This window comes from Euleptes europaea, chromosome 5, assembly GCF_029931775.1.
Source record: "Euleptes europaea isolate rEulEur1 chromosome 5, rEulEur1.hap1, whole genome shotgun sequence".
NCBI classification, from domain to species: Eukaryota; Metazoa; Chordata; class Lepidosauria; order Squamata; family Sphaerodactylidae; genus Euleptes; species Euleptes europaea.
The window spans coordinates 80,164,243-80,177,617 of NC_079316.1; the positions used below are offsets into that span (position 1 = coordinate 80,164,243).

A 13,375-nucleotide genomic window follows, 5' to 3' on the forward strand; every position below is an offset into this window, starting at 1 on the left:
ACATTTCTTTAGCACCACTTTTTCCCCTTCACCTTTCACATGATGTGCCTGGTTTAATCAGCCTACTGTTTAAGTTAGTAGTGTACATAATGCTGTTATGAGCTCTTTGGTTTTCCGGAGAAGGGCTGCAACAACGTACATGGTACAAGCGTTTACATGAGAGATTGGAACAAAGAGCTCAACTTGTCCTTTGTTTGTCTAAGCGTGGTTGTCTTTTTTGTGAACCGTCATCAGAAGTGTGTGAATGTTAGACATAGAGGCTTAAACAGTTAAAGTTTGATCACAGTACTAGACATAATCACTTTACTATACAAAATAAATTGCACAATATATAACAGAGCACCGCAAAGTACTTCGTCTATCATTCACAAATTCATTGTAAGGATATTCTACATCTAGCTTTTAAAAATATTTTGTTGTAATATAGGTCTGCAATGGGCTGATCCTAATTTCAGAAGCATTTACATTTACTGAGGCATGCCTTCCTCCAGTCAGTAATCTATGTGTGCTGTGTATGTGAGCACGTGTGTGTGTGTGTGTTTTCTTTTCCTTAATTTCTTTTGCCAAGTGCATCGTGGGCAAATTTTTTTATATCAGACACATATAAAATTTTTTTATTGCATGCAGCAACCTGATTAAGTAAACATGCAGTCAAAACTATTGACCTTCCTTGGAAGCTTTCTGAATGCTATACTGATCTCCTTTCAGCAGTCACCACGATTTTAAATCACATAATCGTCTTTTTCAAATCGAGACCCTAAGCTTGAATAGAGTATTGTGGTATTAGTAATACCATCTTAATAGCAGCAAAAGCTATTGCAGCATACATTAACACTAAAAGACCTAACCAAATAGGAAACCCTCAGCAAAAAAAAAAAAAAGGTGGGTGGGAGTGGGGGAAAATGTGATCCAGCTTATGAGGTATCATCCTTACCAATCAAAATGGAGAGCAACATAATGTGTGTTTAGGGTTATTCCTACTTTAAGTGACCCACACTAACGATTGCTGAATACCCATTTGAAGTTTTTGCTACATCTGCCACCTACTTGTGAGTGTTACCTTTGGTAAATCATCCGCTAGGGGCGAGTCTACGTTTCTGAAAATAAGTGCATGCTCCAGTTTTAAAATAAAATTAATTATAATTTTAAAAAAAATTCCATCGCATACACATCAACCCACGGGAGGTCAATGAGAATGGCAGTCTACTTATTGTCACGCGTGACAAATCTTGTGTAAGAAATTAAGGTACCAAGCAGATGTTTGTGTGAATCAAAGTGCAAAAATCAGTACAGTTACACTCTGCTAGGCTTGTATTATACTGGACACAGAGTTCAGTAATGTGACTGTAAATAATAATAATCATCATCATAATAAAAGACCCATCTCTTCATTATAGTCAAGGATGAATGCACAGATTTCCAGAACACCAAAGCCCTGAGGCAGCACTCGTCTTCCTTCAATTTCGTCAGCTCCAGTACTTGCTCCTGGGTTTAGGCCCGGGCTTCAGCTCCAACGGAATGGAACGTGGCGTGGCCGATCCCCTCCCTCCTTCACAAGTGGTTTGTGGAACTCTCGCCCAGCGCGAGAGTGAATGCTTGCCCAGCAGTATTCACAGTAATACTGCAAGCAGGTAACATTGGCACAGAAGAACGGAGCAAATTTTCCACCACAGCGAGTGCCCTGGCATTCATCACACATCTGATCATCAAGCACATATGGCTTCACTTCCACCTATAAGCGGGGGAAATGGTACAAAATTAACACAGGAAATGACAGAACATTCTGTGAATGGTCTCAGAGCTTCTATGCCTGGAGAGGCCTACATATCGTGTAAGCACGCCAGAAGCTGTAAGGCAGAGATGGACAACCTCTCACCATTAGCACCCCTACGTTGTATGGAAACGGAAGTTCTGGCTGGTACAACCTATCATGTTATGGTGCTGCAGTTGTCCACAAAAACCACATCTACCAAAAAGTGCTATGGGACCATAAAGCTGAAAAGCTTTAAAGCAGGGGTGTCTAACTCAATTATTATGAGGGCTTGATATGACAAAAATGTCACTTGGTTGGGCCGGGCCATGCCTTGCTGGCCCAGATTGAGAATGGGGGAGGTGGCTGCCTTGTGGGCCCCATAAGAGCTCTCAAGGGGCCATCCCTTGGGCCTTATGCTTAACACCCCTGCTTTAGAGGCCTAAGTAGGCAAATGGAGGTGATGAAGGAGGAGAGATACAGTTACTGAAAGGTAAACATTAATATGCCATTGTTGCCAGGCAAATTAGGGGACAGCAGCATAAATATGCACCCTGGGTTTATATAATAGGCCAAAGCTGACCAGTTCTAGGTTAGTGATCCTTCCCCTCCAGCTGTCAATAATGAGGCAATGAGAGGGAGGGCAGGAAGCAGCCAGGAATCACTCCAGTAGCCCAGCTAAGCATAGGGTTGCCAGGTCCCTCTTCACCACCAGCGGGAGGTTTCTGGGGCAGAGCCTGAGGAGGGCAGGGCTTGGGGAGGGGAGGGACTTCAATGCCATAGAGTCCAATTGCCAAAGCAGCCATTTTCTCCAGGGGAACTGATCTCTATCGGCTGGAGATCAGTTGTAATATCAGGAGATCCCCAGCTAGTACCTGGAGGTTGCCAACCCTAGCTGAGCACCAACTTCCCCAAGGAACACTTGCATTAAATTTTAATTGTAATTTATGCCCGGGAACCACTTTGGTATTTAACTTCAGCTGGGAAATTAATTTTTTTTTAAAAGTCACATTTCCTTCATTGGGGGAGGGATATTTGGGGATAGTTACACTCAAAATGGAGGCAGGAATATTGGGAACGGTTGAAATGTCAATCAGCACACAGCCACTATGCTTCTTGCAGCTTTCCCACAAATTTCAGTTTGTGTCATGAGTTACAATGAACCTTCTTTATCTGAAGATAGATGTTATTCAGACATTTTCAAGAATCAGAATCAGATTAATACGGCAAAGCCATTAAAATATTCATATCAATTACAAAGTAGAATTAAAAGATACAGTATCTAAAAGTATGGGATATATAATTCTTAAATAAATAAGCTAAAAACCTCAGATTAATATAACATTTTCCATTTTAGGTTAGATTGCCAAGCCCCCACTTTGTGACGAATCTTGTATATTGTAGCACAGAATTTAGCTACTTGTTTCATCATCTGAGCTGACCCTTCCCATAGGAGATTCCTCAACCTCCCTTCCTCAGAGCTGTCCTTTGTTAGATTAGGGAGAGGGGAAATTAGTTTAAGGGGGTCACCGCACTTTGTATTCCCAGCGATGTATTGTGTGTGTGTTAAGTGCCGTCGAGTCGCTTCCGACTCATGGCGACCCTATGAATGAAAGTCCTCCAAAATGTCCTATCTTTGACAGCCTTGCTCAGATCTTGCAAATTGAAGGCTGTGGCTTCCTTTATTGAGTCAATCCATCTCTTGTTGGGTCTTCCTCTTTTCCTGCTGCCCTCAACTTTTCCTATCATGACGGTCTTTTCCAGTGACTCTTGTCGTCTCATGACGTGACCAAAATACGATAGCCTCAGTTTAGTCATTTTAGCTTCTAGGGTCAGTTCAGGCCTGATTTGATCTATAACCCACTAATTTGTTTTTTTGGCAGTCCACGGAATCTGTAACACTCTCCTCCAACACCACATTTCAAAGGAATCTATTTTCTTCCTATCAGCTTTCTTCACTGTCCAGCTTTCACACCCATACATAGTAAGAGGGAATATGATGGCATAAATTAATCTAGTCTTGGTGGCCAGAGTCACATCCTTACACTTCAAAATCTTTTCTAGCTCCTTCATGGCTGCCCTTCCCAGTCTCAATCTCCTTCTAATTTCTTGGCTGCAGTCTCCCTTTTGGTTGATGGTGAAGCCAAGGAATAGAAAGTCTTGAACAATTTCAATTTCCTCATTGTCAACCTTAAAGTTGTGTAATTCTCCTGTAGTCATTACTTTTGTTTTCTTGATGTTCAGCTGTAGTCCTGCTTTGGCACTTTCTCTTTTAACTTTCAGCAGTAGTTGTTTCAAATCTTCACTATTTTCTGCCAATAATGTAGTGTCATCAGCATATCTCAAATTATTAATGTTCCTCCCTCCAATTTTCACTCCACCTTCATCTAAATCTAATCCAGCTTTCCTAATTATATGTTCTGCATATAGATTGAAGAGATAGGGAGATAAAATACATCCTTGTCTGACACCTTTGCCAATTGGAAACCATTCCGTTTCTCCATATTCTGTTCTCCATATAACTGTGGCCTCTTGTCCAGAGTACAGGTTGCGCATCAAAACGATCAGATGTAGTGGCACACCCATTTCCTTTAAAACCAGCCATAGCTTTTCATGATCCACACAGTCAAAAGCTTTGCTGTAATCTATGAAACACAAGCTGATTTTCTTCTGAAATTCTCTCGTACACTCCAGTAACCAGCGTATATTTGCAATATGATCTCTAGTGCCTCTTCCTTTACTGAAACCAGCTTGAACATCAGGCATTTCTCATTCCATATATGGTAACACCCTTTGCTGTAAGATTTTGAGCATCACTTTACTTGCATGAGAAATTAATGCAATGGTCTGATAGTTGTTGCAATCTTTGATGTCTCCTTTCTTGGAAATTGGAATGTAAATGGATCATTTCCAGTCTGTGGGCCATTGTTTTGTTTTCCATATCTGTTGGCATATTCTTGTCAAGATTTTGATGGACTCCGTTTCTGTGGCTTGGAATAGCTCTATTGATATCCCATCTGCTCCTAGTGATTTGTTTCTCCCGATTGCTCTCAATGCAGCTTTCACTTCACTTTCTAAAACTGTAGGTTCTTCTTCAAAAGATTCTTCTTGGAAAGAATCTTTTATCCCTTCATCTCTTCTGTATAGTTCTTCAGTGTATTGTTCCCACCTTTTCTTTATTTTGTCCTGTTCAGTTAATGTATTTCCATGCTGATCTTTCAGCATGCCTAACCGTGCTTTAAATTTCCCTTTGATTTCTTGGATCTTGTGGAACAGATCTCTTGTTCTTCCTTTTTTGTTGTTCTCTTCTATTTCTTTACACTGGTTATTATAATAGGTCTCTTTGTCTCTACGTGCTAGTCGCTGGAACGTTGCACTTAGACTTTTGATTCTATTCTGTCACCTTCTACTTTTGCTTCTCGTCTATCTCTGGCAATTTTAAGAGTTTCCTCAGACATCCATCGAGGTTTTTCTTTTCTTTTGGCTAGAGGAATAGTCTTTGCACATTCTTCCTTGATAATATCTCTAGTTTCCACCCATAGTTCTTCAGGTTTACATTCACTTGAACTTAGTAATGCAAATCTGTTCCTTACATGGTCTTTAAACTCTTCTGGAATATTGCTTAGATTGTATTTTGGTGCTATGAATGTTTTGGTGTTTTTCTTAAGCTTTATCTTGATTTTCGATATTACCAATTCATGATCTGTACCGCAGTCGGCTCCTGGTCTTGTTTTGGCCGAGAGAATAGAGCTTCTCCATCTTCTGCTTCCAATTATATAATCTATTTGATTTCTATACTGGCCGTCTGGTGATGTCCATGTATACAATCGTCTATTTGGTTGCCTGAAACATGTGTTTGCAACGAACAGATTGTTTATTGTATTAAGAGTTTGAAAATGTTGTGAAAAACATTGCTTTAAAAGGGTTTTTGGATACCACGGCTTATAAATGGTTGGAAGACGTCTTCACAGCTAACGGGGCCAAACAAAGTGCGAACAGTATTTTTTATAACATTTTCAAACTCTTAATACATCTCTGGGAATACAAGTGCGGTAACAGCCTAAGTCTTGCTTCCTCATAAAAAAAGCATCTGAAGAAAACGTGCACAATAGACTCGACTTCACCCGACTTACAGGGACACTCCCATTCTGATCTTGATAACCTCTTGAATCTGGCTTCTAGAATCGCCGAAGGTAGGGCAGAACTTCTGGCTAACGAAAAAACACTTCTTTGTTTGTTTCCAGGAATGACAGGTATTCTGCTGGCGCTAACACATATCTGTTGCTGATTGGGGCTAAAAACGCCGGAGAGCTCACAAACTCATTTTGGCATTCAACGTCAAAAAGCCTCTGCCTAACTAATTGCTTTGCTTGGTCACTGTTGTGCTCTAACAGAAAGTGGGTGGAGAATCCCAAACCTTTGACTCTCCTCTCAGTCTGTTGCCACCATCTTGATTTAAAATAATCACCAACAAGTAATAGCAGAAGGCCTTCAGTTGTCCCCAGCACTTTCAGCCAGAGATAAATGGAGGAAAGACCAACCCTAGCCTCCATCTTTAACATCCCGGTCTCCAAACATAGGAATTCGATATGCATGGTGGTACTTGGAGTATTGCTCTATGAAATTTAGCTTGGACCCACTCCAGTGGGGCATAACTGAACACAGAGGAACCCAGTAAGGTTCCACATAACATCTGGGCCATAGACTTTGCCTGAAACAATTTAAGGGCAGCTGGAATAAAGTAGGCTCCCCTTGTATGATTTTTTTACTATATTATAGGATGATCCTTCAGCTAGATTCGAGGCCTGCCTATGATGTTCTGTTTTTAGACCATTCGATTTAAAAGTCACCCCTAGGTATTTGATAGACTGTACCTGTTCGATTCTTTTCCCCTTTATATACCAGGCCCCTTTTTTACGATGTATTTTAAGACCACAACTATTACAACGTTTCATATTTAGGATCTCTTTTATATAAGGATCAAGTTAACTTCTCAAGATAATGGCAGTGTGCTAAATTTGGAGTTGCAATTTTACTAAACTCAGCAATTTAAAAGAACATTTTAATGTGGAGTAAGTTAGGCACCACTCAAAACACACCATTAGAAAAGAAAAAGCACATCCTATTTCTGGTCCTGTCCCATATTTCCTTCTGTAAACCCAGATGTTATTTTCAAAATAGGTATACAGGGATTCAGCATCAAAGTTCAATATTCTGAACTTCGCTCTGGAGACAAAACAGCAGCATGACTCCACAGTAACTGTTCCAGGTACAGATGAATTAATGGCTTCGAAAATGAAGTGCTATTTCTCACACTTGTATGCCACGCTTAAAAAGCTGCTAAAGGAATTAGAACATGATCCCAACCATGGTTAAGAACATTCATGTCCCACTGATTTCAATAGGAAAGTTAAGCACATTTCAGTATCTTACACTGAAATCAATGGGACTTAAGTAGGGTTGCCAACCTCCAGGTACTAGCTGGAGATCTCCTGCTATTACAACTGATCTCCAGCCGACAGACATAGTTCACCTGGAGAAAATGGCAGCTTTGGCAATTGGACTCTATGGCATCGAAGTCCCTCCCCTCCCCAAACCCCGCCCTCCTCAGGCTCCGTCCCAAAAACCTCCCGCTGGTGGCGGAAAGGGACCTGGCAACCCTAGACTTAAGTGTAATGTTACAGGTTATAACTTTTAATACCACTACTGTGAATTTTAGCTGTGGTGACACCATGAGGAGAACCTACTGCATTCAGAAAGTTCTGCTATGTTCTCTAGGATGTTGGGGGAAAGCTCTACGAGCACAGCCTGGGCACAGTGCTCTTTAATAGGGAACAATTATAGATAAATTAATCAATATGCATTAAAATGCTCCTCAGCTTTGGGTCACAGCTTAGATGTCGCACTTCATGCAGCTTACCCATGCCCACATGTACGTTTAACCCACCAGGCCTATTCAGAGCCTACATTATGAGGAGACTGAATGAGAAATTTGCACAGGAAACTCTGAACTGTCGTTAAACTGATACTAAAATGGCAATTAGGAACAGACGATTTTTATCCAGGTTATGAATAGAGGCTCTTTCCTTCTTCACATGAAAGGCAAGCATTTTGGTTCAAGTAGCAAGTATAAAAATCAAGATTCTAAGTGTTTTAACATGCTGTGTCTACTAAGCAAGTATTCTTTCTATTTATATAATTTAGTGCAAAATCGTTTCTTTTCTTCTTCTTTTTTGTTTGGTAAGTAAATCTTAGAGGATCTGTTCACTCCCAGGGGAGAAACAGTGCCACTGGGCTATTCAATTAGAACAAACAGAGCAAAAAAATCTATCATTTTTGTTTGTTCAGAGTTCTGCATTCTCAATTTACTTTGGAAAATGAGTTATTTGTATGGCAATAAGGATGAGTGCAATTCCCATTAAAATAATTCTAAATGAATATTTTGATGTGGGCTGAATTAAAACTGGGAAAAGGAAAAGGAACCACTGTTTTAACTTCACATATCTTTGAATCTTTGCTATTCCCCTCCCTGCATTTAACCTTTGCCCAACTACCTCTGTCTCGTTTAACTTTGTGTTATTGCCTAAGAGGTTTCATTCTAAAGGTATCCAATAAAAGGGAAGTTTCCTAGTGAAGAGAGTCAAGAAAATTCTACTAGATCTACACCTTCAAACATAAAAACAGAGTTTCACTTACCTGTAACTGTTGTTCATCTGGTGGTTCTTCTATGCAGTCCCACATTGGGGACTGTGCAGGCGCAGGCCAGCCACGGATAAGATTTGTCAGCTTCTAGCAAAATCAAAAGTGAGAGTGCTCCCCCTCCCCTTGGGGCATGTAGCCTTCCCGCCCAACGGTCACATGACCCAGGGGGAGGGAGCACTCTACCCTCCAGTTCTCCAACCTGCCGCCACGGAACCACCCATGTGTATTGCGGAGAGGTCCCACAGCGGGGAAGGAGGGAGGGATGTGTTACTGCAAAGAAGATCCACCAGATGAACAACAGTTACAGGTAAGTGAAACTCTGTTTTCATCTGTGTGGCTTCTATGCACATTGGGAGAGTAGCAAGCTTGCCCAGATGGTGGGTGTGGGACAGTCACCGAAACAATGACTGCAAGGCGGCACGTCCCACTGCTGCCTCTCTAGATGAAACCACATCGAGCGCATAGTGCTTCATGAAAGTAGAAGGGGTCGACGACGTCGCCTCTCGACAGATGTCTCGGAGGTCGATTTTAGACAAAAAGGTGACGGAGGCAGCGTAAGCTCTTGTGGAGTGTGCCTTGATTATGTCTGGGCAATCCTCGTGTGCTCTCTCATAAGACAGTCTAATGGATGAGGTAATCCACCTGGACAGGGTCTGCTGGGAGGCTCGGTGACCCTTACGGTGGTCGCTACAGCAATAACATATTACTGTTTTCCCTGCAAGCAAGGTTCGTTGTAATAAGAAGGGAGGGCCCTCCATACATTTAAAAGTATAGAGCCCTCTCCGCATCGGAAGAAGGGGTCTGCAATAACGCGGGTAAGACGATACCTTGTGTAGAAAGAAAGCTCGGGTTTCAACACCACTTAATCAGCGTGAAACTTAGTAAACGGTGAGGAACAACAAGAGTCGTTAAATCTCTGACATGACTGGCCGAGGTGATTGTGACCAGACAGGCAGTCTCATAGGTATAGCAAAGAGAGGCCCCCGGTGGCCAAAGGCTCAAACGGTGTTTCATGAGTTGGGACAACCTGAAGGGAAAGCTCCACTGAGGAACAGGTGGAGATACCCTGGGATAGAGGTTGATATGTCCCCTTAAAAAAACTTCTGTGAGTCTGGGTGTGGAAAAAACCCCAGAAAAGAGAGTCCAACGCAGTGTGAAGGGCCGAGCAGTAGTCGAGGGATTGAACAGTCCAGCATCGTTAAACATACAAGGTAGTCAAAAATTGAGAACAGGGGAGAAGCAGCTCCGGACAAACCATTGTCAGCAGCTCACAGGGAAAAACGTTTCTTCTTGGCATCGAGAAAAACGTCTCGTGGACAACTTAATGGGGTGCAGCAGCACCTAAGCCACCCTATCTGACCATAGTTTACATAGAATTCTCCATGCTGCCAGCTTGATTCTGGAAGGAATGTGAGAAATATCTTGAGGAACAGTACTACCTTGAGTCAGGGCATTAGAATCGTGAACTGAGATCTCCTGGGCTGGATGGTGCCACCAGGATGCCACCTGTCTGTCCAGATCTTGGCCAGAACCTTGCCCAGCAAGGGGAAGGGGAAGGGGGGGATCGACCAAGTCATTTGGAATGCGTCCCCCATGGAGCCTGGGCTCTCTCCCATTCTGGAGCACAATTGAGGACATGCTGAATTGTGCTGAGTCACAAGAGATACATTTGCGGGGTGCCCCAGATGAGGAAGAGATAACAGAGACAACGTGAGTCTACAGTGAGTTTGTGACAATCGTCAGGATGATAACTTACGAAGTCTACAAGAATGTTACTTGTGCGATGTGAATGGCAGTGACAGTGGAGCCATGTGTTATGGCCAGTCCCAGACTGGAATGGCTTCTGTGCATAGCAAGTGGACCTTGTGCCACCCTGTTTGTGCTGGGCGCTGCTGTCCGTTGTGACCTGAACATGTCATCCTTGAGGACCCCTGCAAAGGAACAGAGAGCAAGCCTAATAGACTGAAGCTCAAGAAAGTTAATGTGCAGGGTAGACTCTTGAGCAGGCTATACACCATGGGCCTTAAGAGCCGTACAATGAGCTCCCCATCCTGATAAGGAGGTGTCAGGAACAAATGAGCCTGTGGAGCAGGTGTTTGAAAAGGCAACACCGGCCAAGAGGACCATCAGTCCAAAGAGGCAATAACCGATGTAGGGATAGACAGCTCTTTGTATTGAGGGTCAATGTTCAGTTGGAATGCTGTCAGAAAACTGAGCGTGCAAGGGGAACAACCGCAGACGAGCAAAGACAACAACTGCAGTGGAGAAAGCCATGAGTCTCAAGTAGTGAATTTTAGGGGTCATTTGGAACCTTGTCTAGAACAGGTTAACTAACTTTCAAATGGAGCATATTCCCTGTATTAGAAGGTAAGCTCTAGCTGTGGCCAAGTGCAAGTGGGTACCATGAATCTATGGCTTTAGAAGAGGTCAATGGAGACTTTTATAGTTGACCAGGAGACCCCAATCGGTTAGGACGGAAAATAAAAACTTCCACCTGACTAGCAAAGGCAAGCTCTGAGTAACCAACTATCGGCCAGTCGTCTAAGTATGGAAAATGACACATGCCTGCAGGGCCAGGTGTGTAACTCCCACAGATAAGCACTTCATGAAGGTGCAAGGTGCCGTAGCACGACCAAGGGTGAACTGCATATCCATAGTGCTTGCCCTTGCAGAGAAAACGCAACAGTGACTGCAGTCTTTGTGGATTGCAATGTGCAATATGCATCACGCAAGCCCAACGGCAAACCACATCTGCTCATCTGGGAGTGGCAGGACCTTGGGTATTTAACATATGATCAACATATGAATTTGTGGATCTTGACAGCGTCGTCAATTTCCCAGGTCTAGAGAGGGGCGCTCCCCCTCTTTTTGTCAACTAGGTAGAAACGGGACTAGTACCCGTAGTCCCAATCCTCAGAGGGGACCTCCCGGATGGCCCCTTTCCCTAGAAGTTCCCGAACCTCCTGTAGGAGTTGGGTGGGAGCCGGTGACATAGTGCAAGCCGGAAAGAGGTAGGGAAGCAACGTCTCGAGCTCAATAAAGCATCCATGCTTTATCATTTTGAGAATCCAATTACCATCAGTGATGGACATCATATACTGTAACGACCAGATAACCGGTCTGTGAAAAGCACTTGAGCGTCTAGCTACGCCTGCTTAGGTTTGTAGGGCAGTTGAGAGATGGGCTAGGACCCTTCCTGGGCCTAGGTGTGCCCAAAAGCTCTCTATCCTGCTGGGCATAAGTGAGAATGGAGGTGGAAGGTACCTTGGTACCTGTATAGGCGGGATGGTTGAGACTGGCTGCCAAAGTATCTTGGCTACAAGCTGGCACAGTGGGGCGATGCCCAAGGTCTTAGTGGTTATTCTTCTTGAGACGATCAAGAAAGGCATTGTTTAATCGCTGAAGACTGAAGTGCCCTCAAGGGGTGGTTTCCCAATACGCAATGGAGGTGCCCTCAAGGGCAAGGTGCTAGATACACGACCGAGTGTCATATGGAAGGGTGGGCTGGTTAAGTCAGCATGCCTCCGAAGGACTATGGATGAGGCCATGACCTTGCTGGAAGGGTCCGCAACGTGACGCGCCGCAATAAACTGCTGTCTGTCGAAGGTCATGTTTATGCTCCAAGCAGTGTTGTGTGATGGGCGTTGATCCTCTGGTAGGGTACTAATTTGAGAGAATTCCATCCCAGAGGGCATATTAGTATCTGGCCATGATTGCCATGAAATAGAAATGTGAAGGCCAATGGAACTGGAAGTATAAACTTTTCTGGGTAAAGTCTCCAGTCTGCGTCCATCCCGGTTAGGGGCAAGGAATGTGAACACGATTTATATTTATGCCCAACAGGGCTTCGACCACCATAAAATTTAGGACAGGCTACTGGTACGGAAAATCACCGTCCTCACGGCGGATCTTGTAAAGGTTCTCAATTCCTTTGTTGAAGAGGGCAGCAAAAATGGCTTGGTCCGGTTAGAATCCACCACCTCCAAATGCTTGTATCATTGGAAGGACCACAGGACCTGCTTCAGAGGAAAGTAATATACCCATGATGGTCATCATCCGAGACGTCGGGGGGGGGGGGAATATATATTAGAACCTTAGCCAGATGGATCAATTCTACATATAATCTCACATCCCCCGGAGGGGATGTGATTTAGTATTTCCTGCAATGTCCACAGGTGAGAGTTGCAAGGTGTGGAATTCCGAGTCAGAGACCTGAGTAGCCGCTGCATCGGACTCAGAATGGACCATATCCTTTAATGTAGAAGGAGACCTTGGTTGGAAGAGTCTCCAGGGGGAGTCTTTGCCTCAGCAACGTAGGCTCCGAGAGCGTAGGTGCCAAGAGGCCGTGGGCGCCGAGAGGCCGTGGGCGCCGAGAGGCCGAGAGGGGCGCCAAGAGGTCGTAGGCTTCGAGAGGCCGTGGGCGCCAAGAGGGTCGCCAAGAGGCCATGGGCGCAGAGAGGCCGTGGGCGCCAAGAGGGTCGCCGAGAGGCCGTGGGCGCAGAGAGGCCGCCAGCGCCGAGAGACCGTGGGCTCCGAAAGGCCGTGGGCGTCAAGAAGCCATAGGCACCGAGAGGCCGTCGGCACCGAGAGACTGTAGGTGCCGCTTGTCCAGAGTCAGAAGAGCAACACCCTTATGCGGCTGCAAAAGGAATTGAGTGCGGAGCTGTTGCTCATCCTGGGACCCGCTCTGAACAGGAGCAGAGGGGCTAACCAGGGCATCCTGGGACCCACTATGAACAGGCAGAGGGGTTAACCAGGGAATCATGAGACGTATCCTCAAGCTCCATAGACATCGTCGCTCGGCGCCAAGAGACATCGACGACGATGGGAGATGCCGAGGTGAGTTAGATGACGATCGGTACCGAGGTGGTGCTGGCGCGGTTCGGCGCCGAGGTGACTCCGCGTTCCGAGTGACGGGGGAAA

General features: G+C 44.5%; 1 protein-coding gene across 6 annotated transcripts in view; it reads right to left on the minus strand.

The window, feature by feature from the left end:
* Positions 1-973: 973 nt before the first annotated feature.
* The window catches only part of CPEB3 (cytoplasmic polyadenylation element binding protein 3), a 91,754-nt gene continuing 79,352 nt past the window's right edge, over positions 974-13,375 (minus strand). For all 6 annotated transcript variants that reach the window (XM_056850098.1, XM_056850096.1, XM_056850095.1 and 3 more), the window contains one exon: positions 974-1,732. In XM_056850098.1, the coding sequence (XP_056706076.1) occupies positions 1,505-1,732 (228 nt within the window). In that variant the 3' untranslated portion in view covers positions 974-1,504. The remainder of the gene's footprint in view (positions 1,733-13,375) is intronic.